Below are 18,543 nucleotides of genomic sequence, written 5' to 3'. Positions count from 1 at the left end.
CCCGGCGCGGGGAGGCCCCTCCCGTTTCCAGCTGCGAAATCGCATTAAAAGCGGCTAAAAATACCCCAAATACTTTCCTGATGTGGTTTGTTTCCGAGGGAAGGAGGGGCCGGGCGCCGCGCTGCGGGCGAGGGGGGCTGTGACAGCCCCGGCGGGGCCCAGGCCGGCGGCGGGGCTGGCGGGCCCGGCGGGGTCGGGGGACGGTGTCGGGCAGGCAGGGTGAAGCCCTGCGGCTCCGGGGGCAGGTGGCCGCTGTCGCGCTGAGGAGGGCCCTCGCCGTGGCAGCCTTCGCTGCGGGGTCGGGGCTGCTTCGGGCACCCGCTGCCTGCAGAGGGGCCGGGGCCACATACGGGAGACAAGACATCGGCCCCGGCGTCATGGTTTGAACGACATGGGACTAATTTATCCTCCAATGCTTGGGAAAACTGCACTTTTAGAAGACTCCAGTGTCTGAATTTGTGAAAATACTTAACTTTATAGTCAGCCATGGTGTGGGATTCAAGGTCTTGGTGTTTTTGAGCTCGCCAGGTGCAGGGATGAGGAGGAGCGAGACCCGGGCACTTGACCCCGGGCTGGCCAACAGCATTATTTCATACCATGAACGTTGCATTCAATATAAATTAGAAAGTTTGCTGCACAGTGCTCTCTCTCCCTTGATGGTGGCAGTCCAGAGAACTTGCCCCAAACCCCCGAGCCCTTCTCTTCCCCCCGAAGCCGCAGCGCTGGCAGTGTCCGGCGTTTGCTGTCCCCTGCTGGGAGTGCACAGCTTCCTGCTGATGGAATGGGCTGAGAATAATCCTCCTGTATTTTATATTGGTATCGGGATCAATATTGGTTCTTTAGTATTATTAATGTTAATTATTTAGTCTTGTCCTACTAAATCTATTTATATTTGAACCCTCGGGTTTCCTTGTTTTGCCCCAATTCCCCTTCCCAGATGGGGAGAGGTCATCGGGTGATAGAATAATTGTCTAAATGACAAGAAATTGTTGTGGGTTTCTCAAAGCGTAACACCCAGTTGAGGTCCGGATCCATGACCTGGGCCCGTGCGCAGGGAAGATGCGGCAGGGACAGCGGCTGCGGCTGAGGAGAGAGCTGGGCAGGGCACCGGGGGAAGCTGAGCTGGGAGAGCTCTGCCAGCTCCAGAGGCCAGCGCCTCACTGAAGGCACGGAGCATGGAAGAGGTTCAGAGGAAATCCATGGGGCTGCTGGGGGCCCGGTGAGCCCGTTCCCTGCAGGTCTGAGGAGACGGAAGGGTGAGCTGCTCACAGTTTGCGTGTGCTTTGCTGGGGGAAGAGGCATTTGAGTTCCTCGGTGGAGCAGACAAAGACATAACAAGATCTAGTGGCTCTAAGATGACGTCAGGCAACTCACGACTCGGAGTAAGGTGCAAAGTCTGAGCGCTGCAGTTTAACCATCCATGGAATATTTTTATGTAGGTTGGGATGGATGTTTCTAGAGCTCCCCAGGCACTTCTGGAATGAATTCTGGATGCTTTTCAGCTCTGGGACCTCCTCTACCCGGTGTTAGGTTGGAGGTCGCACTAAATGCAGTAGAACTGATTGCTTTGGACTGCGGTAATCCATTTGCTACAGTGCCGCATGGTGAGTTATTAGTTAAGATGGAGATAAGTTCAAGAATTATAAGAGATTACCAGAGGCGTTCCCCAGTGGCTGGTCCTGGGCCCAGTTTTCATTAATGATCTTGGCACGCCACAATGGATGTGCTAATGAAATTGGCTGCTTACCCAAAGTTGGGAGGCATTGTCAATACAGGGGAGGACTGGGATACCCTATAGGAGGGGGTAGGCAAATTTGATGGCTGAGGCAGTAGAAATCAGATGACATGCAATAGTAGAAAATTTAAAGTTATGTTGTTAATGGCTGAGAGCAGACTTTTCTGTTAAGAGTTGACAGTGGGGACTTACTGCTTGGAAATAATAGCGGAGAAGAAGGATGTGGGTGTGGTGCTGGTTCCAATATTGGGCCACTCGCATTCTGCTCTGGCGTCGCTCTCTCTGGGTTGGGAAGAGGTGGGGAAGCTCCGTGGGCCGACGTGCGCTGGTGGCTGCGAGCAGCAGTCACTGACAGGTTGCACGTCTTGGACACGCTTGAATCCAGCTGGGCTGAGGGAGAGGCGGATGGGGCTACTGAGCGTGTGAGTGTTGGAGGAAATATTTCACACTTGGCAACCCTGGCTGGGGTTTGAGAGACTGGGCTGGGGCTGATGTAACCCGAACAGCATCTGTTCTCGTGGAGATCAGGACAGGCAAATGTGGGCGACTTTTCTGCTTATCAAAGCCCCTTCCACCTTCCAGAGGGAGGAAGGAACCTCTTGTTTGAAGCTTTGCAATTGTTAGGGGGTTTTGTCCTGGAACCCGCGCAAATAACAGAATTTATATTACAAATAACAGCAGTTGTTTCCCTCCTCCAAAAATCCTTGGAGATGGGGTAAACAATTGGAGATGCGTGGAGAAAATAATAGCAGAAAAATCAAACAGGTTCTTGGAGCTGCTCGCGTGGAGCAGGCTACGGCAGCGGCAGTCTTTGCCGAGCGCTTTGCTTCCCCATGGAAGCTTACTGTTTTCAATGAATTGGCCCATGTCGAACCCGGGAGTCTGGCTGGCCGCCCGACGTGAGGACTGGGTGAGGAAGGAAAAGCACAGCGCTGTGTCACTGGTTGCTACTGGAATTGCCCCGCGTCCCATAAATCCTACTGCTGCCAGAGCGCTGCTCAGCAAAACCTTTGGCTGCTCTGAATAAGGTGGTCATTGTTCTCTCCCACAGCAGTGCTACCATGTGGGCTCTCCACCATAGCTGTAGCTTTAACTACGCCTGTGTGCCCTCGCTCTAAAGGTGGTCTAGGAGCAGAAGCATGTGGGAATGCTCAAGTGTGATTGCTTTCCCAGACTCTCCCGGCTTTCTCTTGGGTGGAAGGAGGACCAGACACAAGCTCTATTCATAGGTCCACTCAAGGAGTAATCAACAGCAAACAGCGTTAGTGGGGGACTCTGTTACTCCTATTGTGTGTGATCAGGTTTGGGTTGGAACCAGATGGAGAGAGTCTATGCTTAGGCGTGAGAACTTGTCCGCGGAAGGAATGCTTGCGTGGTTCTTACTTGCTGTTCGGAGGAGAGGGGGTGGCAGCAACGTGATTTATAGTGAGGACAAAACTCAACAAGTAAGGCAGACTGAGAGCTGAGAATACACACCTGAAACCGTACGCTGGGAAAGAGAAACCCTGGCACCACCGACCTGAACTGGACAGGAAGCAAGCACAGAGAGTGGCTTTAGGCAGCCACAGCAGCACCAGGTGTTTCTCCTGTTAACCATCTCCTTCTCGGCTGAGTGGGGCTGCTCTAGGCCCAGCACCAAATGCTGCCTGCGTTGTCACCAGTAGGGCAGAGGAGAATTAGGCTGTTCAGAAAAGGTGACCCCGCTATTTAAAGCAAGCAAGATCCATTTTAGCCACAACATGAAACGATGGATGAAAACTCTTTCTCCCCTGTTGCCCTGCCCAAGCAGGCAAAAATGTGTCAGGGTGGGTGACAAACCCCATTCTGATGGGTCCGGAGGGACTCAAGGCAGGACAGATTTTAGGTTTCATTCTATCTGCACATCTGCTCTTCTCTCTCATTGAGAATCTCTGAAATCAGAAGTCAAAGTTTGGTTCCTCAAGTCCTTGAATGTTTTCTGTCCTGCACGAGGACCCCACCATCTTTCAATTGGCCTGAGACTCCTGTCACCGGGGTGTCAGCACAGCGTGTCTGGGGGGGGCTGGGACGTGCTAGTGGGGTAGTGCCTGGGATCGGGACTGGAGGGGGATCGTGAGGAGGGGCTTGGGAGGGGTCAATTCAAGACAAGTGAACCCATGGGTCCTGGTGGCTCACATCCAGGGTGGCACCCCATATTGTTCTTACCCTGCCGCTGGTAGCAACACCCCGCCAGCAACCTGTTTGGGGCCACAGCTGGCAATGCCCTCCTACCCAAGGATTCCCACCCCAGGGATGCCCTCCTGCTTTAGCAGACATTCCTCTGGACACTACCACGCTCCTCTTAGGATGCTCTTTTTCTGATCGAGAAGGTCAGCTGTAAGTGTACACTTGCACCCAGACATCCTGGGGTCCCCTCTGTCTCCTGGTACCTGCGTAGCTACACGGTTGCGTCAGCTCTTCGGAGGAGCGAGTGGGAAGTGGGACACGCGGGGCCGTATTCCTACATCCCTGGTGGTGAAGCATGGGGCTGAGCGAAAACTGCCCTCTCTACCTGGTGAATACTTGAATCTGTAATTAAAAGAGAAGAACAAAGTGTCTGGAAGATCGTGATTTCATAGAGCCTAAGCAGCCTGGCTTCAAATAAAGGAAAATCACATCTCACTTACTGAATTCCTTGAACATGTCAAGGTTTGTAAAGAGAGATAGTATCTTTTATTAGACCAATTGATACAGCTGGAAAAAACAGCCAAGCTTTCAGGCACAGAAACACTTCTTGTATGTTTTTTCCAGCTATATCAGTTGGTCTAATAAAAAGTTATTACCTCTGCCCACAAATCTTATTTCACTTAATCCTTAGATCATCACAGCCACAGCGCAACTACTTGAAAATGTCCGTAAGGAATGGAAAAAGGGGGAATTATTTGACACAATTTATTCAGACTCCTTAAAGTTCTTCAGCCAGACCGTGAGCGTCTACTAAAGCTAAGCAGGTCTGGAGTGAGATGTGGTGCCTTTAATAAAAAGTATTCCTGGAAGGCTTAAAACTTTAGGATTACACAGTCAATTTTCATCATGGCAAAGTGTCAGTCCCTGACCGTAGCAGCGGAATAAGTGGATGACAATTATTTAGGCTAATAAGGATGGGTGAAGATTGCGAGGAATGTCAGAGATGCCAGAAAAATATCGGCAAATGGAGAAAGCACCGGAGAACTGAATGTTTATTTAACATGTGGAGCTAAAACCATTAATCTATACATCTGCCCAGCCGAGAAAGGGACCAGGGATCATTTTATGCGGCTCAGTGGAAATCTCTGCACAATGTACGCTCGAGGGGCACGTGTGTAATGATCTTACATTTGATCCTCGGGACTGCCTCCACCGAGCGCTCTGGGGACCGGCTGCCTCGTCTGGAAAGCAGCGTTAGAGAGCTGGAGAGCATTGGGAAGAGCATCAGGAGACTTGGCAAGGCCCTCCGTGAGGAGGGAGATGTGCGAGGCTGGGATTAGTGGGAACTGAAAGAGCGTAGACAGCAAGGAGCTGGAGAAGGCAGGGCGGCAGGCTGTGCTTAACCTGCCCCCGCTGCAGGGGAAATTAAAAACGGATAAAAGAGCGCTGACATGACGTATTGCGCTGAGAAACCGTAGCGCCGCTGTCGCCGTTAGCCAGGCCGAGATTTTCAGGTCCGCTAACGGGGCTGGAATATTTATATGGCTACCAGGAGTACCGGGCGTTGTATTCTGTTGCCGGCCGTTTGGCAGCAGCACCCGGCCCGCCCCGACCCCGTCTTTGCGAGGCGTGCGGCCCCGCCGGCTGCCCCCGCCTGCAGGGACCGGTGCCGCCCCGGAGGGGCCGGGGCCGGGCAAGCTTTGGCGAGGTCGGGCGCTCGGGGGCAGGCCGGGCTCCGCGGCAGGGACGGCGTGACGAGAGGGCCGGGCTCGGCGCAGGCCGGGCCGGCGGGGACCAGCGGGGTGGCCGCGGCGGGCGACGGTTGCCGGGGCGGCGGGGGCGGGCTGTCCGCCGGAAGCACCGGCGGCGGCGGCGGAGGATGGAGGCTGAGCCGGAGCGAGCGGAGGCGCCGCGGCGGGGGGGCGCCGCCGCCGGGGTGAGCGGGCCCGGGCCGCGGCGAGGCTGCTCTGCCGCTCGCGGCGCGCGAGGGGGCCGTTAACGGTCGCGGGGCGCGAGCGGCCGCCTCGAGGCCGGTCCCGGGGGCGGGGAGGGGGGTTCCGGAGTCTTCAAGCACGGCCTGTTCGCAGGAGGCTGGGCTCGGGGCCCGCGGCGACGGAGGCGGGGATACGGTGTCGTCCGTTCCCCTCCCGGGAGGCCTACCCGGGCTTACCGCGGGGTTCGGACGCCGCGCCGCGGGGAAGGGCCGAGCAGCCGGCGGGGGGGAGGGAGGGATCGAGGAGCTCGACCCGCCCACCGGCCGCGGGGTTAACACCTGCGGCTGGTAACGCCTCTGCGCTATCGGGGGGCCGTGTCTCATTGCAGGGCATAAGGTGTAACCGCAGAGCCGCCGCTTGCGGCTTTGCCCCCGGCCCCGAAGCAGCTGTTGTCAGTAACCGTGTGCCCTCCGCTCCTTCGCGTTTCCCCCTGCGCTACAGGTGCTAAAGATGGGCCGCCGAGCCCGCCAGGACGAAAATCTCAGCAGGAAGAATTCCCTGTCTGCTTCTCTCGGAGAGGTGGGTGTCCTGTTGGGAGAACCTGTCTGTAATCCTGCTGGTGTATCCCCGGTGGAGGATTCTTCGGTTCTTCTGAGATCTTGTGCTCTGTCCTTTGAAGTTTGTCCTTATTGTTGGGACCCATGTGACTGCCCTGTCCCGGTCCTGGTGTTGCCCTCTGCGCAATGGGTACTTTTCACACAGGGTCATATCTGGGGCCACGGTTTCTCACGTGTGAGGTATGGAGAGTTGCATCAAACAGGACTTGGGGCCTCTCCCTCCCGTACATGCATATCTTCCATGGGAATTAAAATATGAGCAGGCACATGATTTTGTGACCATTTTTCCCACCCTCTATGGTAGCAAGATAGAGTACAGGTAAGCAGATGCCTTACTTCTGCACCTTTGCTGTTGCTAGAGCTAGAGTACGGTGTCTGGTCAGTATCGAGTTTGTATAGTGACACTTTTTCCTTTCCTCCATGCATGGGCTACAGAGGTCGTGCTAGGCACCAGCTCTGCAGCATCTGAGACTTTGTCTTGTGCGTAGTAACATGCAAACTCAATTCCCTTTTGGCTTTGGAGAAAAACTTTTGTTCAGAGCCTGTTCTGTCAGTACATCTTCAGAAAGTCGAAGATGGTCTGGAACGCCTGTTTCACAGGAGAGTGAGGCAACATCCCTCTAATACCTGGAAAGATGAGTTCTGAACCCTTTCAGTTCACTTTCTTGCTTACCACTGCAGACTGCCCAAATTCTGCTTGGAGATTTGCTCTCTGCTGTTAGCATGGCTTCTCCACAGGGACCTATCAAGCAATGACGTACAGATTTTGCTCCCTCACACCTTCAGAGGGACAAAAGGGCACATCTTATTGTCAGTGATATTTGTTTCAATAAGATAATACTTATCTTTTTGCAATGCCAGTAGTGGTCTCTGGCATACCGTATTCTTGGCGTCTTTAAATTGCAAAACTCCTTTGCCCTGCTGGTGCCACCCTGGCAGCAGCTGTGCTTCAAGCTACTATGCTCAGAGCCCTGCGACCTTCTCTCTCGGTAGTGGCTACTCCCTGATCCTCTGTGCCATGACAAAACTCTCCTGTTACACTGGGTAGTTGTGTCCCAGCCATCTGTGACAAAATGGTTTTGTGGAGGGATGTTTCCTTGGAGTCCCTGCAATGCTGTTGAAAATACACTGTTATGGCTTAGTTTACAACAGCACCTCATAGAACAGGCTTTTTTTTTTTTTTTTTTTCTGGAGAAAGTATGCTCTTTTTCTCTTGATAGGCATAATGGGGAATTGTCTCCCACCTATGCATTCTTCCTTCCCTGGGTATGCTGTAGGAGTTCGGAAGGGATTCCGTGAGGGAGTTCGCAGAAGGCATAATTTAAGAAATCAAAATAAGTGTGGGCCTCGTAGGTAAAGAAAGTCTTAAAGAAACCAGCTGGTGGTTTAAGTGAGTATAATCGTTGGTTAGCCTCCAGATTAGGGTGGCTCACTGTCAGATTGTTCTCTTACTGGAACTGGCCGTCCTAGTTCATGGACTGATGCCCTGGTTAGGAAGAGACCCGGGCGGGATGTCGGGGTATGGCTGCCTGACTGTAATTTACTGCGGTTGTACTTGGTGTGTCTTGCATCATAGCCGTTATAATAGCTAGGAAGAAACTGTGAAGGCTCCAGTCCTTGGGCACCCCTGGAGAGGCCTGAGAAATAGTTACAGTCTTCTGTTTGAAAGCAATGAGCTTTCCAGCAGCAGAAGGGTGAGGCCTTCCACGCCTTACAAGATTCAAATATGTTATTACTGGATCTTAACCACCAGGAAGAACCGTTTATGTCAATAGTCTCCCTTCAGACAGTTCTTCGTTGCTGAATGTTGCTGTTAACTGAAAACCTTGGAGCTACTGGAGAAGAGGCAAAATCCATTATAAATAATCTTCAGCCATTTCCTTTGCTTCAGAATTGGAGGCTTCTCATACACAATCATATTTGATATCAAAAGTGAGCATTTAATAGAACTAATATTGTTTTTCCCTTCACCCTAGATTGGCAATCACCTTTTACTTTTCTGGAAGCTTGGATCTGGCTTGCCTCCAACTGGTGGGGTCAGCTGTTACAATGGATGTCTCATTCAGCCATCTGGTCATCTTGAAACCTTTTCAAGGAACTTTCCCAAAAGAAACAATTTATTTGCAAAATAAAAAAAAACCCAAGCCACACAGTACTTTTTTCTGGAACTGGCAGTAGTGGAGGAGGCCCCATGTAATTAATGGAGGTTTTGTTCTTATTACTGATTTTGAAGACAAAGGCGTTTGTCTTAAACCTTTGCCATAGTCACACCTTCATGTGCAGTTTCACATTCAGGATGGTAATTCTGCTGTCAGTAGTTCCTCAGAGTTTTAAAACTGTTTTAAGATTCATTTTGACTTTTTTTTTTTAATTCCATGTCAATCCACCTAGTTTCTACCCAGCTCAAATTTCTCATTTGAACATACCATTTGTGCTATTGTTCTGGTCTTTTCATGACATTAAGAACAATCCAGGAAGTGTTTTCCAGTCAGAGCAGCTTGCTTGAAGGAAGCAAAAACTACCTGTCTATCCATGTTTTGACATTTGTGCTTATTACGAGGAGATTCACTTTGAGGGGTGAACAACTCATTTAACATAATTAAAAAGATGCTTGTTTTGAAGTCAATAGGCAAATCATCTGACTTGGAGCGTAGATTTTATCAAATTACTGCTGATCTCTCCTTGACCCGGACTCTGTCTTCCAAAAGAGACTCCAAATAATGGTACATCTCCTCAACTGTGTGTCTTTTCTCACGAATGTGTTGTTAAAACCTCCTTCCCTAGGGCACAACTGCAGTCTCTACTGCCTTGTAGCCTAATGTACTTGCCCAAGCTCTGTGTGAACAGTATGATATCTTAGTATCTTTTCAGTGCCTGTTGTGTGTATGCGTCTCCCACAATAATTTTCTTAACTACAGCGGTGTATCTGTAATTCCTCTGCCCAAATCTCTATTTGATAAGTCCCATTCCTGTGTGGAAGTATCTGCATTACCTTCAAATTTAGACCTCTGTCTCCTCAAGGGGCTCACTGAGGGTCACAAAACTCCCAGTCTGCCATCTGATGAGCAGAGCATTCCTGCCTTTTCAGAAGTGCAAGTACTAACAAACTACACTGCAGCTATGTATTATTTGATGAGGCAAGAAGGAACATGATTACTTGCTGTAATTGGCGCTGTCAGCATCCTCCTGCAGCAATGGCTGTGCGTGTTCCTGGCCTTTAGAGCTCCTTGGCAAATCGGCAGGCACTTGGGCACCCAGGGGAATATGCCGTAAATGGGAATTCCTAGAGATAAATCTGCTTACTGCATGCCAGAACTCTGCATTTCAAACATTCATTTTCAGAGGGGTAATGTATCCATTTTTCCATTGGGAGGCCTTTCCCATCCCCTGGCTTGATGTGTTGCTTTTTACTCATCTTGATGCTATCGAGTTTCTGACAAAATGGGACAAACTCAAGCTGGTCATGTTATTTGTATAATGGGAGGGGCAGATATAATGAGATCTGTTGAAGATCTTTGCTGTCCCATCCTACCAGGACTTCTGGACACTTTCATAGAATAAAAGTCAAACCTTTTTCCTGGCTCTAACATCACTGCATCCAACAGCCTGACTGTTGGCTTGGTGACATCCACCAAAAGAAGCTGTTTGGCCAGGTTTGGAGCTCTTGGGGAGATTGATTTGGAAAGCTGAGTGGAAAAGCCTTTTTTTAAAATATATCAGCAAATTTTTCCTTTTCTGTGTTTCCTCTCAGCAAGAGCGAACTATTTGCTGTTCCATAAGAGATCAGTATGCAAAAATATTGTAATTGTTCCTGTTTACACAGTCTGTTTTCTCTTCATCCTACAGTGAGGGGATTCCCTTGGGACATTTTTCAAGGCTTCCCTGGTTTCTACCTCTTACAATCTCATTATGATGTTGCTGATGTCTCTCTGGCAGCACTTTGTACGTCCTTTGAGTGGAGACTGCTTTAATAGGCAATGTGTCAGCCTAAAGCATGAGGGTTTTCCAGGCTATGTTGAGAATATCTCCACACAAGTAGGACAGGGTCACTTTCACTTTATATCAGGGTTTGCCCCCAAATCATCTAAGTTTCTTACTGGTTCTCTTCCCCATGCTTCACCAAAGCTTGTGGAAAGGCTATGTGCTTCCGCTTCTGAAAAGACTGTCCTACCTGATATTTGTAAGCTTGTGTATGTAGTTGTGGTTCTTGGGTGATAGTTAAAAGTGAGCATTTCTGTGCTGTAAAAATAACTTATTCGGAATAGATTTGTATAGACAGACAAAAGCTTGGGCCACCTCCACTGCACGTTGGAAGGATGTTCCCACAGATGAATTTTGCAAAGCAGCTGTTTGGACTTCTACCACCCAGCTTACAAACACCCCTGGCAGTGATTCTCTAGGCTGACATCCAGGCATCATTTAAATAGGACTCGGTTATCTAAACCAAGTGAATAAACAACTGCAAATCAGTTGCTGAGGGTGAAATCCACGTGGAAGATTGCTCAGAGAAGTGGTTATTCAAGTGCTTTTCCAACATGTGTTGTCCAGCTAGATTTCCTTCTGTGCTACTGCAAGTCCTGTACCGCTTAGGCTCTGTACATCCAGAGAAGGTTAGGTCATGTTGGGCCCCACAGCAGCCTTTCAGCTCTCTGGTGTGGGAACATGTGGGTCCCTGGCTGACAGATAACACACTTCCAACAGATTTTACCATTTGGGTGAATCTGATTTCATTTTTGCTGCTCACGGATATGGACATTTCTGTACCCCAGCTGCCCTAACCTGCATGTAGCTCCCTCCGCTTCTGTCATGGTAAGACTGTAAGACCAGATGACGGATGACTAAGAGGACTCATATACCAAACCACTTTAATCAGAGATACATGAAATTTATTAATCACGTGGCTTCCCTGTTCCACAGGAGAGATGATGCAGTCCAGAAGAAAAGTCAGGTGGATTAGTGTAATGGTTCCAGCCATCCGGTACTCCTGGTGCAATGTCATGGGGTACCCTAGATTCTCTCCCTTAGTGATTCTGAACACTCTCATTTCTAGGATTGTGTAGAGATTGACGAATTCTTAATTGCCTCCCCCTTGCATTTGGTGCTTAACAATTGGTTATCACCACTCCTGGTGCTGGCAGTCTGCTCACTAGAAAGGTTTTCAACCAGTTTGCAACTTTCACAGTGATTAACACGCTGCTTTCCCTGAGTTACTCATCTACCCTGTAACTAAGCTGCTCCCTTATACCATAGGGTTAGCCAAAGTTCATCTACTAAAGCTAACACTGCTGTCAGCTAGGCCTATCTCATGCTGACTGCTGCAGCTCCTGCTCCCAGTGGAGGATCTGACCTAGGCTTGAGAGGGTTGAGAAACAGTAGCTCCTGAAAAAAGGGCTACAGCCTGCTACGGTGTATAATCCCCAGTATGACCGGTCCAGTATCATTTCAGGTCTCTGGCATGGTTGCAGAGCCTATCCGTACAAATCTTTCTAGTATCCTATACCCCCAAATAATTTGGATTTTCTCACGCTATAGAGAGAAGGAACTAAGTCTTCTCACTCTTATTTGTAGGTTTTTTCTTTAGTATGGCTTTCAAGGGTCTGATTGCTGGCAGACTCTCCTGCCATTGCAGTCAAACAGGTATGCTTTATAGCATCACAGTTGGTATATGCATAAATGACTGGATATAAAATCTCACAATGGTGGGATCAGCTTTGTACTTTGTTCAAAGGAATAAGGTTGGAAAGCAAGCGTTGTGGGACAGCCATTCATATTGATCTTCAAGCTATTTTGTGCAGGCTTCCATAGTTCTTCCTTTTAACTTCTTTCTCTCTTTTTTCCTCCTGATCCTTCTAGGATGAAGACCCTGAGGAAAAGGTTGACCATGTAAGACTAGAGGCTTTCTAGGTAGATGCTGGCTCCTCTGAAGGGGACTAGAAGGACTAACCTATTCATATGTGTGGAGACTACCTTAAGAGGGGACTTTTGTATTGGAGAATAAGATAAAGTTTGCTTCAGATGCAGTGCCTTTCCTGCGTCCTCTGTTCCTGTTGCTGACAGGCTTTTTTTAAAATTATCATTGTAACAGCTGCTCTTATCAGCTGCTGCATCTTTTCCGAGGTCACAGATGTATATGTGGCCATTGGAAAGATACTTTATTCTCATTTAAAAGACAGGGCAGCAATTAGCTAATAGAGTACAAAGCCTTACTGAGCCTAGACTTGCTGTCCAGTATGGTTAGCTTGCTCCCATGACTTGAAAACTTGTCTTCAGGGATTATGAAGTCTTGCTGGTGTCCCAGAGGAGAAGGCCAGCCAGTAGTAACAAGGATGTGTGCCTTTGTATTTTCTATGAGTCTTCCCTTTTTATTGCACCAGCACTGTAATGCTAGTATCTGTGGTAAATAGGATAGCATAGTGCTTCTTACCAGGCTCCTGTTATATACACATATCCTTTCTCATCCTGCAGCAAAGCTAAACTACATCTCAGCATGCATTTGGTGTTAGAAGCCAGAGTGGTGCTGTTCAGAGCAACCTGAGAACTAGTGCCTGTTTCTGTTAATGGTTTTGGGCTAATTGTCTTGCACTCTTCCTAACTGTGGAATTGGTGTTGCCCTGTTTTTCCTGGCTAGAACTGCTCTCTGTATATGTTAAACAATTAAAGCATCCTCTCCCATACCTTTAATTCCTTTTGCTGAAGCACCAGCCCAATACTGGTAGCATAATATATTCATTTGTGAAATTTAAAGCCCAGAAAAGAAGCCCGTATCACCCATCTCATTAATTCTGGCCTCAGAAGATTATACTCATCACAAGGAGTCAAGACTATTCAGATTAGCTCAGTTATCTCTTGGTAGTGCTAGAGATGATATTGTAGGAAAGATCCACTGGGTTTATTCATCAGTGATGGATGGTTCAGGACTATGCCCAGAGCACTTTTCCATTTATCAGGCAAAGAGACCTCTCACTGATGGGTATAGTTTTGGGGACTGGTTACCCAATAGAAATTTTTCCTGATAATTGATCTAAACTTCCCCTCCCGCCCACTGGAACCAGTCCTTACAGTCATTTCACTGGAACTAATTCCACCTCCATACAGTGCCCTAAATCATTGATTCCCAAGGTCTGCTGTACTGAGTGGTGGCTGGTCACATGCCACAGGCGCCTTCTTGCTCCTGGCTGCTAAATTTCATTAAAGTAGCTAAACTGATGTGACTCTTCCACATGAGCAGTTGTTGTTGCTTCAGGGATGTTATGCAATGGTGCCTGGCAAGGAGATTTTCCTTAGTATAAAGTGATCCCTGCTTTCAAATCCATCTTGTTTGGATAATTCCTGCACCCTTTATTCAGGCTTGTGCTCTTAAGCATCACAGTCACACTTTATAGTATTTTTCCATTTGTAAATGCCTGTGAAGGGTAACAAAATGGTTAAGCGAGTGTTGAGAAATCTAACTGATCAGTAAGCTGCTTGTAATTTATAATAATATATGCTTACAAACTTCTGTTAATTGTATCATAAGTCTCTTCCAAACCAATTATTACGGGAACTTTATATTATAAAGTGTGATCCAAAACTTGTTGCAGTATATCCCTCCCTTAGTCATTGCCTGGCCAAGCTGAAATTCTTGGCTTCTTGAATCATTTGTCCGAAGTTGGCCCCTTCGTCCCCCTGATGGCTCATGTAACCCTTCTCTGAACTCCCTTTGGGCTGTGCTGAGTGTTACAATCTGAACTCTTCCTGGATTTGGTCCCTTTCCTCTTGCTGTGCTGAAGATACTTTGTGGCTGCCTGAATATTAGCAAACAGCCCCATCCCGGCTATCGATGTGAATGTACCTGCTGAAGTCCTGCCCTCCAGCCATCTGCCTGCTCTGAGACTTGTTTTGCACCCCCTGGCAAACCACTCATCTTGGATCTGAATTTTTGCCAGTTGAATCACTCATTTGGCTTCACCTTCCAAGGCTGCCTGGGACATTTAGCCAAAGGCTGTAAGGCTGATCAATGGTATAATAAAGGGTGTATCCTAATATCTCAGTTAATTTGCAGAGGCAGGATAGGCAGGAGGAGTACGAACATGGCTGTGAGCCAAGATTTTGCTGGGTTCTCTTCCTGGCTTTGCCACGGATTTGCTTTCAGGCCTTGGAGAAGTCCCTCCACTAGTTTGCTTTAGTCCCTGTCTGAAAGGGAGGCTGGAGCTTTATGTAGAACTGTGGGGATTCCCTAAATGCAGGTCCACAGGGGGATTTAGATGCCTTATCCTCATAGCAAAATCCACAGCCTGTATTAGGTGCCTGTGTAGTGTGTAGGCAATCTCAGGATGGACCTGTGGATCTATTAAGGTGGTAGAGTGTCTGGGGACTGGAGTGTGTCTGAAATCTTGTCCTTATGTGGAGTTCTGGCCCCATTCTGAGAGCTCTGGGAGCACGTGTCCTTACACTGGCAGTGAGTGATCCTGATCCCCATCCTGTGTTTTGTATCCTTCAGCAGTGGAGCAGCGCTTTTCCTTGCCTTCGGGGACCTCCAGGGATGCAGGTGTTAATTTTGATGTTGAAGCCACAGGCTTCATACATAAACTTAAAGATTAAACCCACCATCTCCTTTCCAAGCTGGAAGATAGTGATTTTATTGTCCTCTTCCTCCTCCTGAAAGATGTATCAAGTAATGTTTCCCAGCTCCCTAGAGAATATTACATATAATGACAAAGCTATGAGCTGTTCTGGGTCTGAGAAGGCTCTCAGTCCTTTCTCCTGAAGCTGCTCTGCTTTGAAAATGGAACTGAAAGAATTTTTTGTTTGCTGCAGAGAAGAACCTTCTAACTGAAGGCAACAACATTTGACCAGGAAGACATCTTTTCTGGTCCTAATGAGTCCAGCTGGGACCTTGTTCTCTAGTTTGCTGTGATAGACATGCCATAGGTGGTCTCAAGGTCCTTTGTGGACTAAAGTGGGGACAGCACCTGATTTCTGACTCTTAGCTAGGTTGATGCTCACCTATGTGGTACTATATCACTCAAAATTTGAGTGATGACATGCTTTGAGGCAACAACTGGAAAGAGGATTTGAGGATCTGACCTTTCAAGAGGGGGCAGCCAAGTCCTCCTGTAGTTCTAGTTCCCAGTGCTTTTAGGACAAGTTGGGTGAAAAAATGGGCTGTTGCTTTTTAGGTTAAGACAACGTGTCAGGAACAATTGTTTTCAATGAATGTTTGTTGGAAGAACAACTATCAAAAAAATGTAAGTACCTGAAATGCGAAGCTAGTTGTGGACTTACATTGCTAGCTTGCCCAGTTCGGTGGGGTTGTTTGAGCATATTTGCGTCCTAAAATACAGTGCAGAATGATGCAGAGATCCCCTGGTGAGAAGCAACCTGCACGCTACCTGGGGAGGTACCAGCTTGGTTACCAGAACTACCTAAAGCTAGACTGTTTCCAGACTCGGGCTGACTCACATGGATCCTACTTGCAGGTGTGTCTGCACCTGTGGTGTAGACATGGCCTGGGGCTTGATATGATCAGGGCCTTTAATCAGAGCGGTATTTTCCTGACCCAGTTCTTACCCTTGCACAGTGGTTGGCACCCAGTTCCAAACTCTCATTCCATTGTCTAGTCTGGTCTGGATCTGCCCAGCAGCCACCCCTCAAGTGCTCCTCCCCACATCCCCTGAAACTTAGAAAAGTGTGACTGAGGAGCCCAGCACCGGCTGCACTCAGCTGGGTGCTTACTGGGGACCTTATATGCGTAAAAATAATCGCAGTGGTTTAGGCACTGTCCAGCCACTCTAGTTCAGAGAGTTCATGACCTACAGAGTCATGTATAATTGTAATGCAGTCCCTTAGAGCCCTTTTGGTATCTACAACTTGAATTGCAGTAAGATCTAGAGAGTGTTGGTGTGTAGCTGGGACAAAAATTTCCTATTCCCAAAGACCTTGCAGTCAGACTGCGTTGTTTTTCTCTAGCATCCTCCTCTCCCCTGTGATCTTCAGCTTGTAGAAGAGCCCTCACCAGGGGTTAGCTGCATTTTGTATACGGCACATGGCCAGGGTTTTGCCTTCTTAGGCATACAGTCGGGAGTGGGGTGGACTGTCAGTAGATAGCTCTTGAAGCAACTGGCATCTCTGAGAACCTCGGAGGGTTCTCTGAGGCAGATTTTCCTGTAACTGTTGCACATTGTGAATGCCCTCCCATTTGCGTGTTTGTCCTGGGCTGAGCTGAATTTGTCCCTCCATGTCCCAGAATTTCTGTCATCTTTTTGAATTCTTACATTCTGCTGAGTAACACCCTCCACCAAAGGAAACCAGCATCCAAGGAAGCACTGGCTTTTTTACCTGTTTCCATTTTACAGGGATTGCTTCTTTTTTTCCAATGGTCTTCTGGTTGCTTGTAGAAATGCTGGACTCCCAGCCTGTTCCCGGGGACCGCTCAGCTGGAAGTTGGCCAGATTCTCCAGGAGGAATCTAAAAAATGCAGCTGAACTTTTGTTCCCTAATTAGGCCAACTTCCCCAGTATGAGCCCCAGCACTGCATGGCCTAGAGCTCCCCAAGGCCTTGCGCTGCCTCTCTCCCGTGCACCCCGAGTGGCTGGCCAGCAGGGCAGTTATTTTCAGCTTTCTGAGGTTATCTACTAGCCTTTTGATGACATCTACTGAAATAGCATTTCTAGCCAGCCATGTTTCCCAGCCTTTCTTGTAGTATCCTCTCTGCTTGGATACCTTGATGTGGATTAGGGACAAACTCATCAAAAATAATTTTATCAAAACCTTTTCCTTTTCATTTCCACACATTTATTTCATGTTTTGAATGCTCCGGGACCTACCTGAAGGCAGCAAAAGAACTGTAGGAGCGATGGAGATGGATGGGAACGTGTCTGACAGTATGTAGCACAAGGTAGTAGCAAACTGTTCGAGAGATGTTCATGCCTAGGAGGGCTGGAGGGACACCGCCCTGTAACTGCAGGTTGTGAGAGGATTCTACCTGGTGGCCCCTTGCTCAGATGATCACGTAGTTGTGTGCTGCTTCACTGTTTTCATGCTGGGGAGAGCAGTAAGTCTTGAGGCAGGTTAAGGTGCCAAATGCTGCAACACGACAGCTTTCCTAGCACGTGTAAGCTGAGTAGGTAGCTGACCATTGCTTTAGGGAGAAATTCTTGATAGCTGTTTAACAGTATGAGCTGCTCCTTTACCTGCTGTGATAGACGACAGAGAATAGTTAAAGCCCCTCAAGAACTTTCTTTGTCTCAATAGCACTTTCCCTAGTAAAGGAAGGTCAGTGACCATGAAGAAGGATAGTTTGCAGATGAAATGGAAATATGGGATTTTCTATTAGGCATTTAGGACATGCAGAAGTTCTTGGAGGGGATTCATTAAAATCAGATACACTACTTGAACTGTCTGTGGACATGATAAAGAGAGCTAACAGAGATGGGCTGTTCTTTGCAAAAAGCCGAGGCTCGCATAGATCTGGGAATTGAGCCCTTTCTGATATCATACGTGCTCTGAGATTGGTATAGCTTGTGTTATGTATCTTCTTGGAAGCAGTGGGGCTGTTTGACTTACAGCTCCTTAATTGGTGGTAGTCAAAACTAATTCATCAGGCCTGTTTGTGGAGGTTTGCTTTTCCTCAGTCAGAGGGCGCTCAGGCAACTTGCTGGTGAAGAGGGAGCTCGAGACTGGACTGGCCATACTTAGTTCTTTCTGCTCTGTGGTCAATATTGGACAAAAGCAAGGCACCCACATACACAATAAAATCTCAGAGTGTTTGTATATTGTACGCAACAGATCCCACACATTTTAGGAGATGTGTTACATGACAGAAAAATTTTATGTCCTCTGTTGCACGCTGTCAATGTCATTTGAGTCCCTGCTTCCCTGCACAGAGTGCTCGCTGTTTCAAAGGTAAATTAATCCATATTTCCAGACCTGTCTGAGAATCTGAGGGACCCAATGTGTCCGTAATCTGCCTGCATTGTGGTAGGTCGTAAAAGAAACTTTACTGGACCCTCAGGATCCAGAGTCACACAGGGTAGATGCTTCCGTGAGGGAGGCAACATCCACCTAGCACCTTCATAGCTGCAGACATGATCTGACAAGTGGCTTGGAAATTTCTGCCTTAATGGGGAAGCCA

General features: G+C 48.3%; 1 protein-coding gene across 4 annotated transcripts in view; it reads left to right on the top strand.

Moving 5' to 3' along the window:
- The first annotated feature begins 5,028 nt into the window (after positions 1-5,028).
- IFT43 (intraflagellar transport 43) overlaps positions 5,029-18,543 on the top strand; it is a 46,574-nt gene continuing 33,059 nt past the window's right edge. The window contains exons 1-3 of one of the 4 annotated variants that reach the window (XM_063333705.1): positions 5,029-5,394; positions 6,316-6,393; positions 12,285-12,314. In XM_063333705.1, the coding sequence (XP_063189775.1) occupies positions 6,325-6,393; positions 12,285-12,314 (99 nt within the window). In that variant the 5' untranslated portion in view covers positions 5,029-5,394; positions 6,316-6,324. Of the gene's footprint in view, positions 5,395-5,424; positions 5,817-6,315; positions 6,394-12,284; positions 12,315-18,543 lie in introns of those variants that run through there. The other 3 variants (XM_063333702.1, XM_063333706.1, XM_063333703.1) reach the window with 3 other exon arrangements.

The sequence above is a fragment of the Chroicocephalus ridibundus genome, chromosome 4 (assembly GCF_963924245.1).
Source record: "Chroicocephalus ridibundus chromosome 4, bChrRid1.1, whole genome shotgun sequence".
Lineage (NCBI taxonomy): Eukaryota > Metazoa > Chordata > Aves > Charadriiformes > Laridae > Chroicocephalus > Chroicocephalus ridibundus.
Note: the sequence above shows the minus strand (reverse complement) of the source record. Positions and strands in the feature narration are given on the sequence as shown.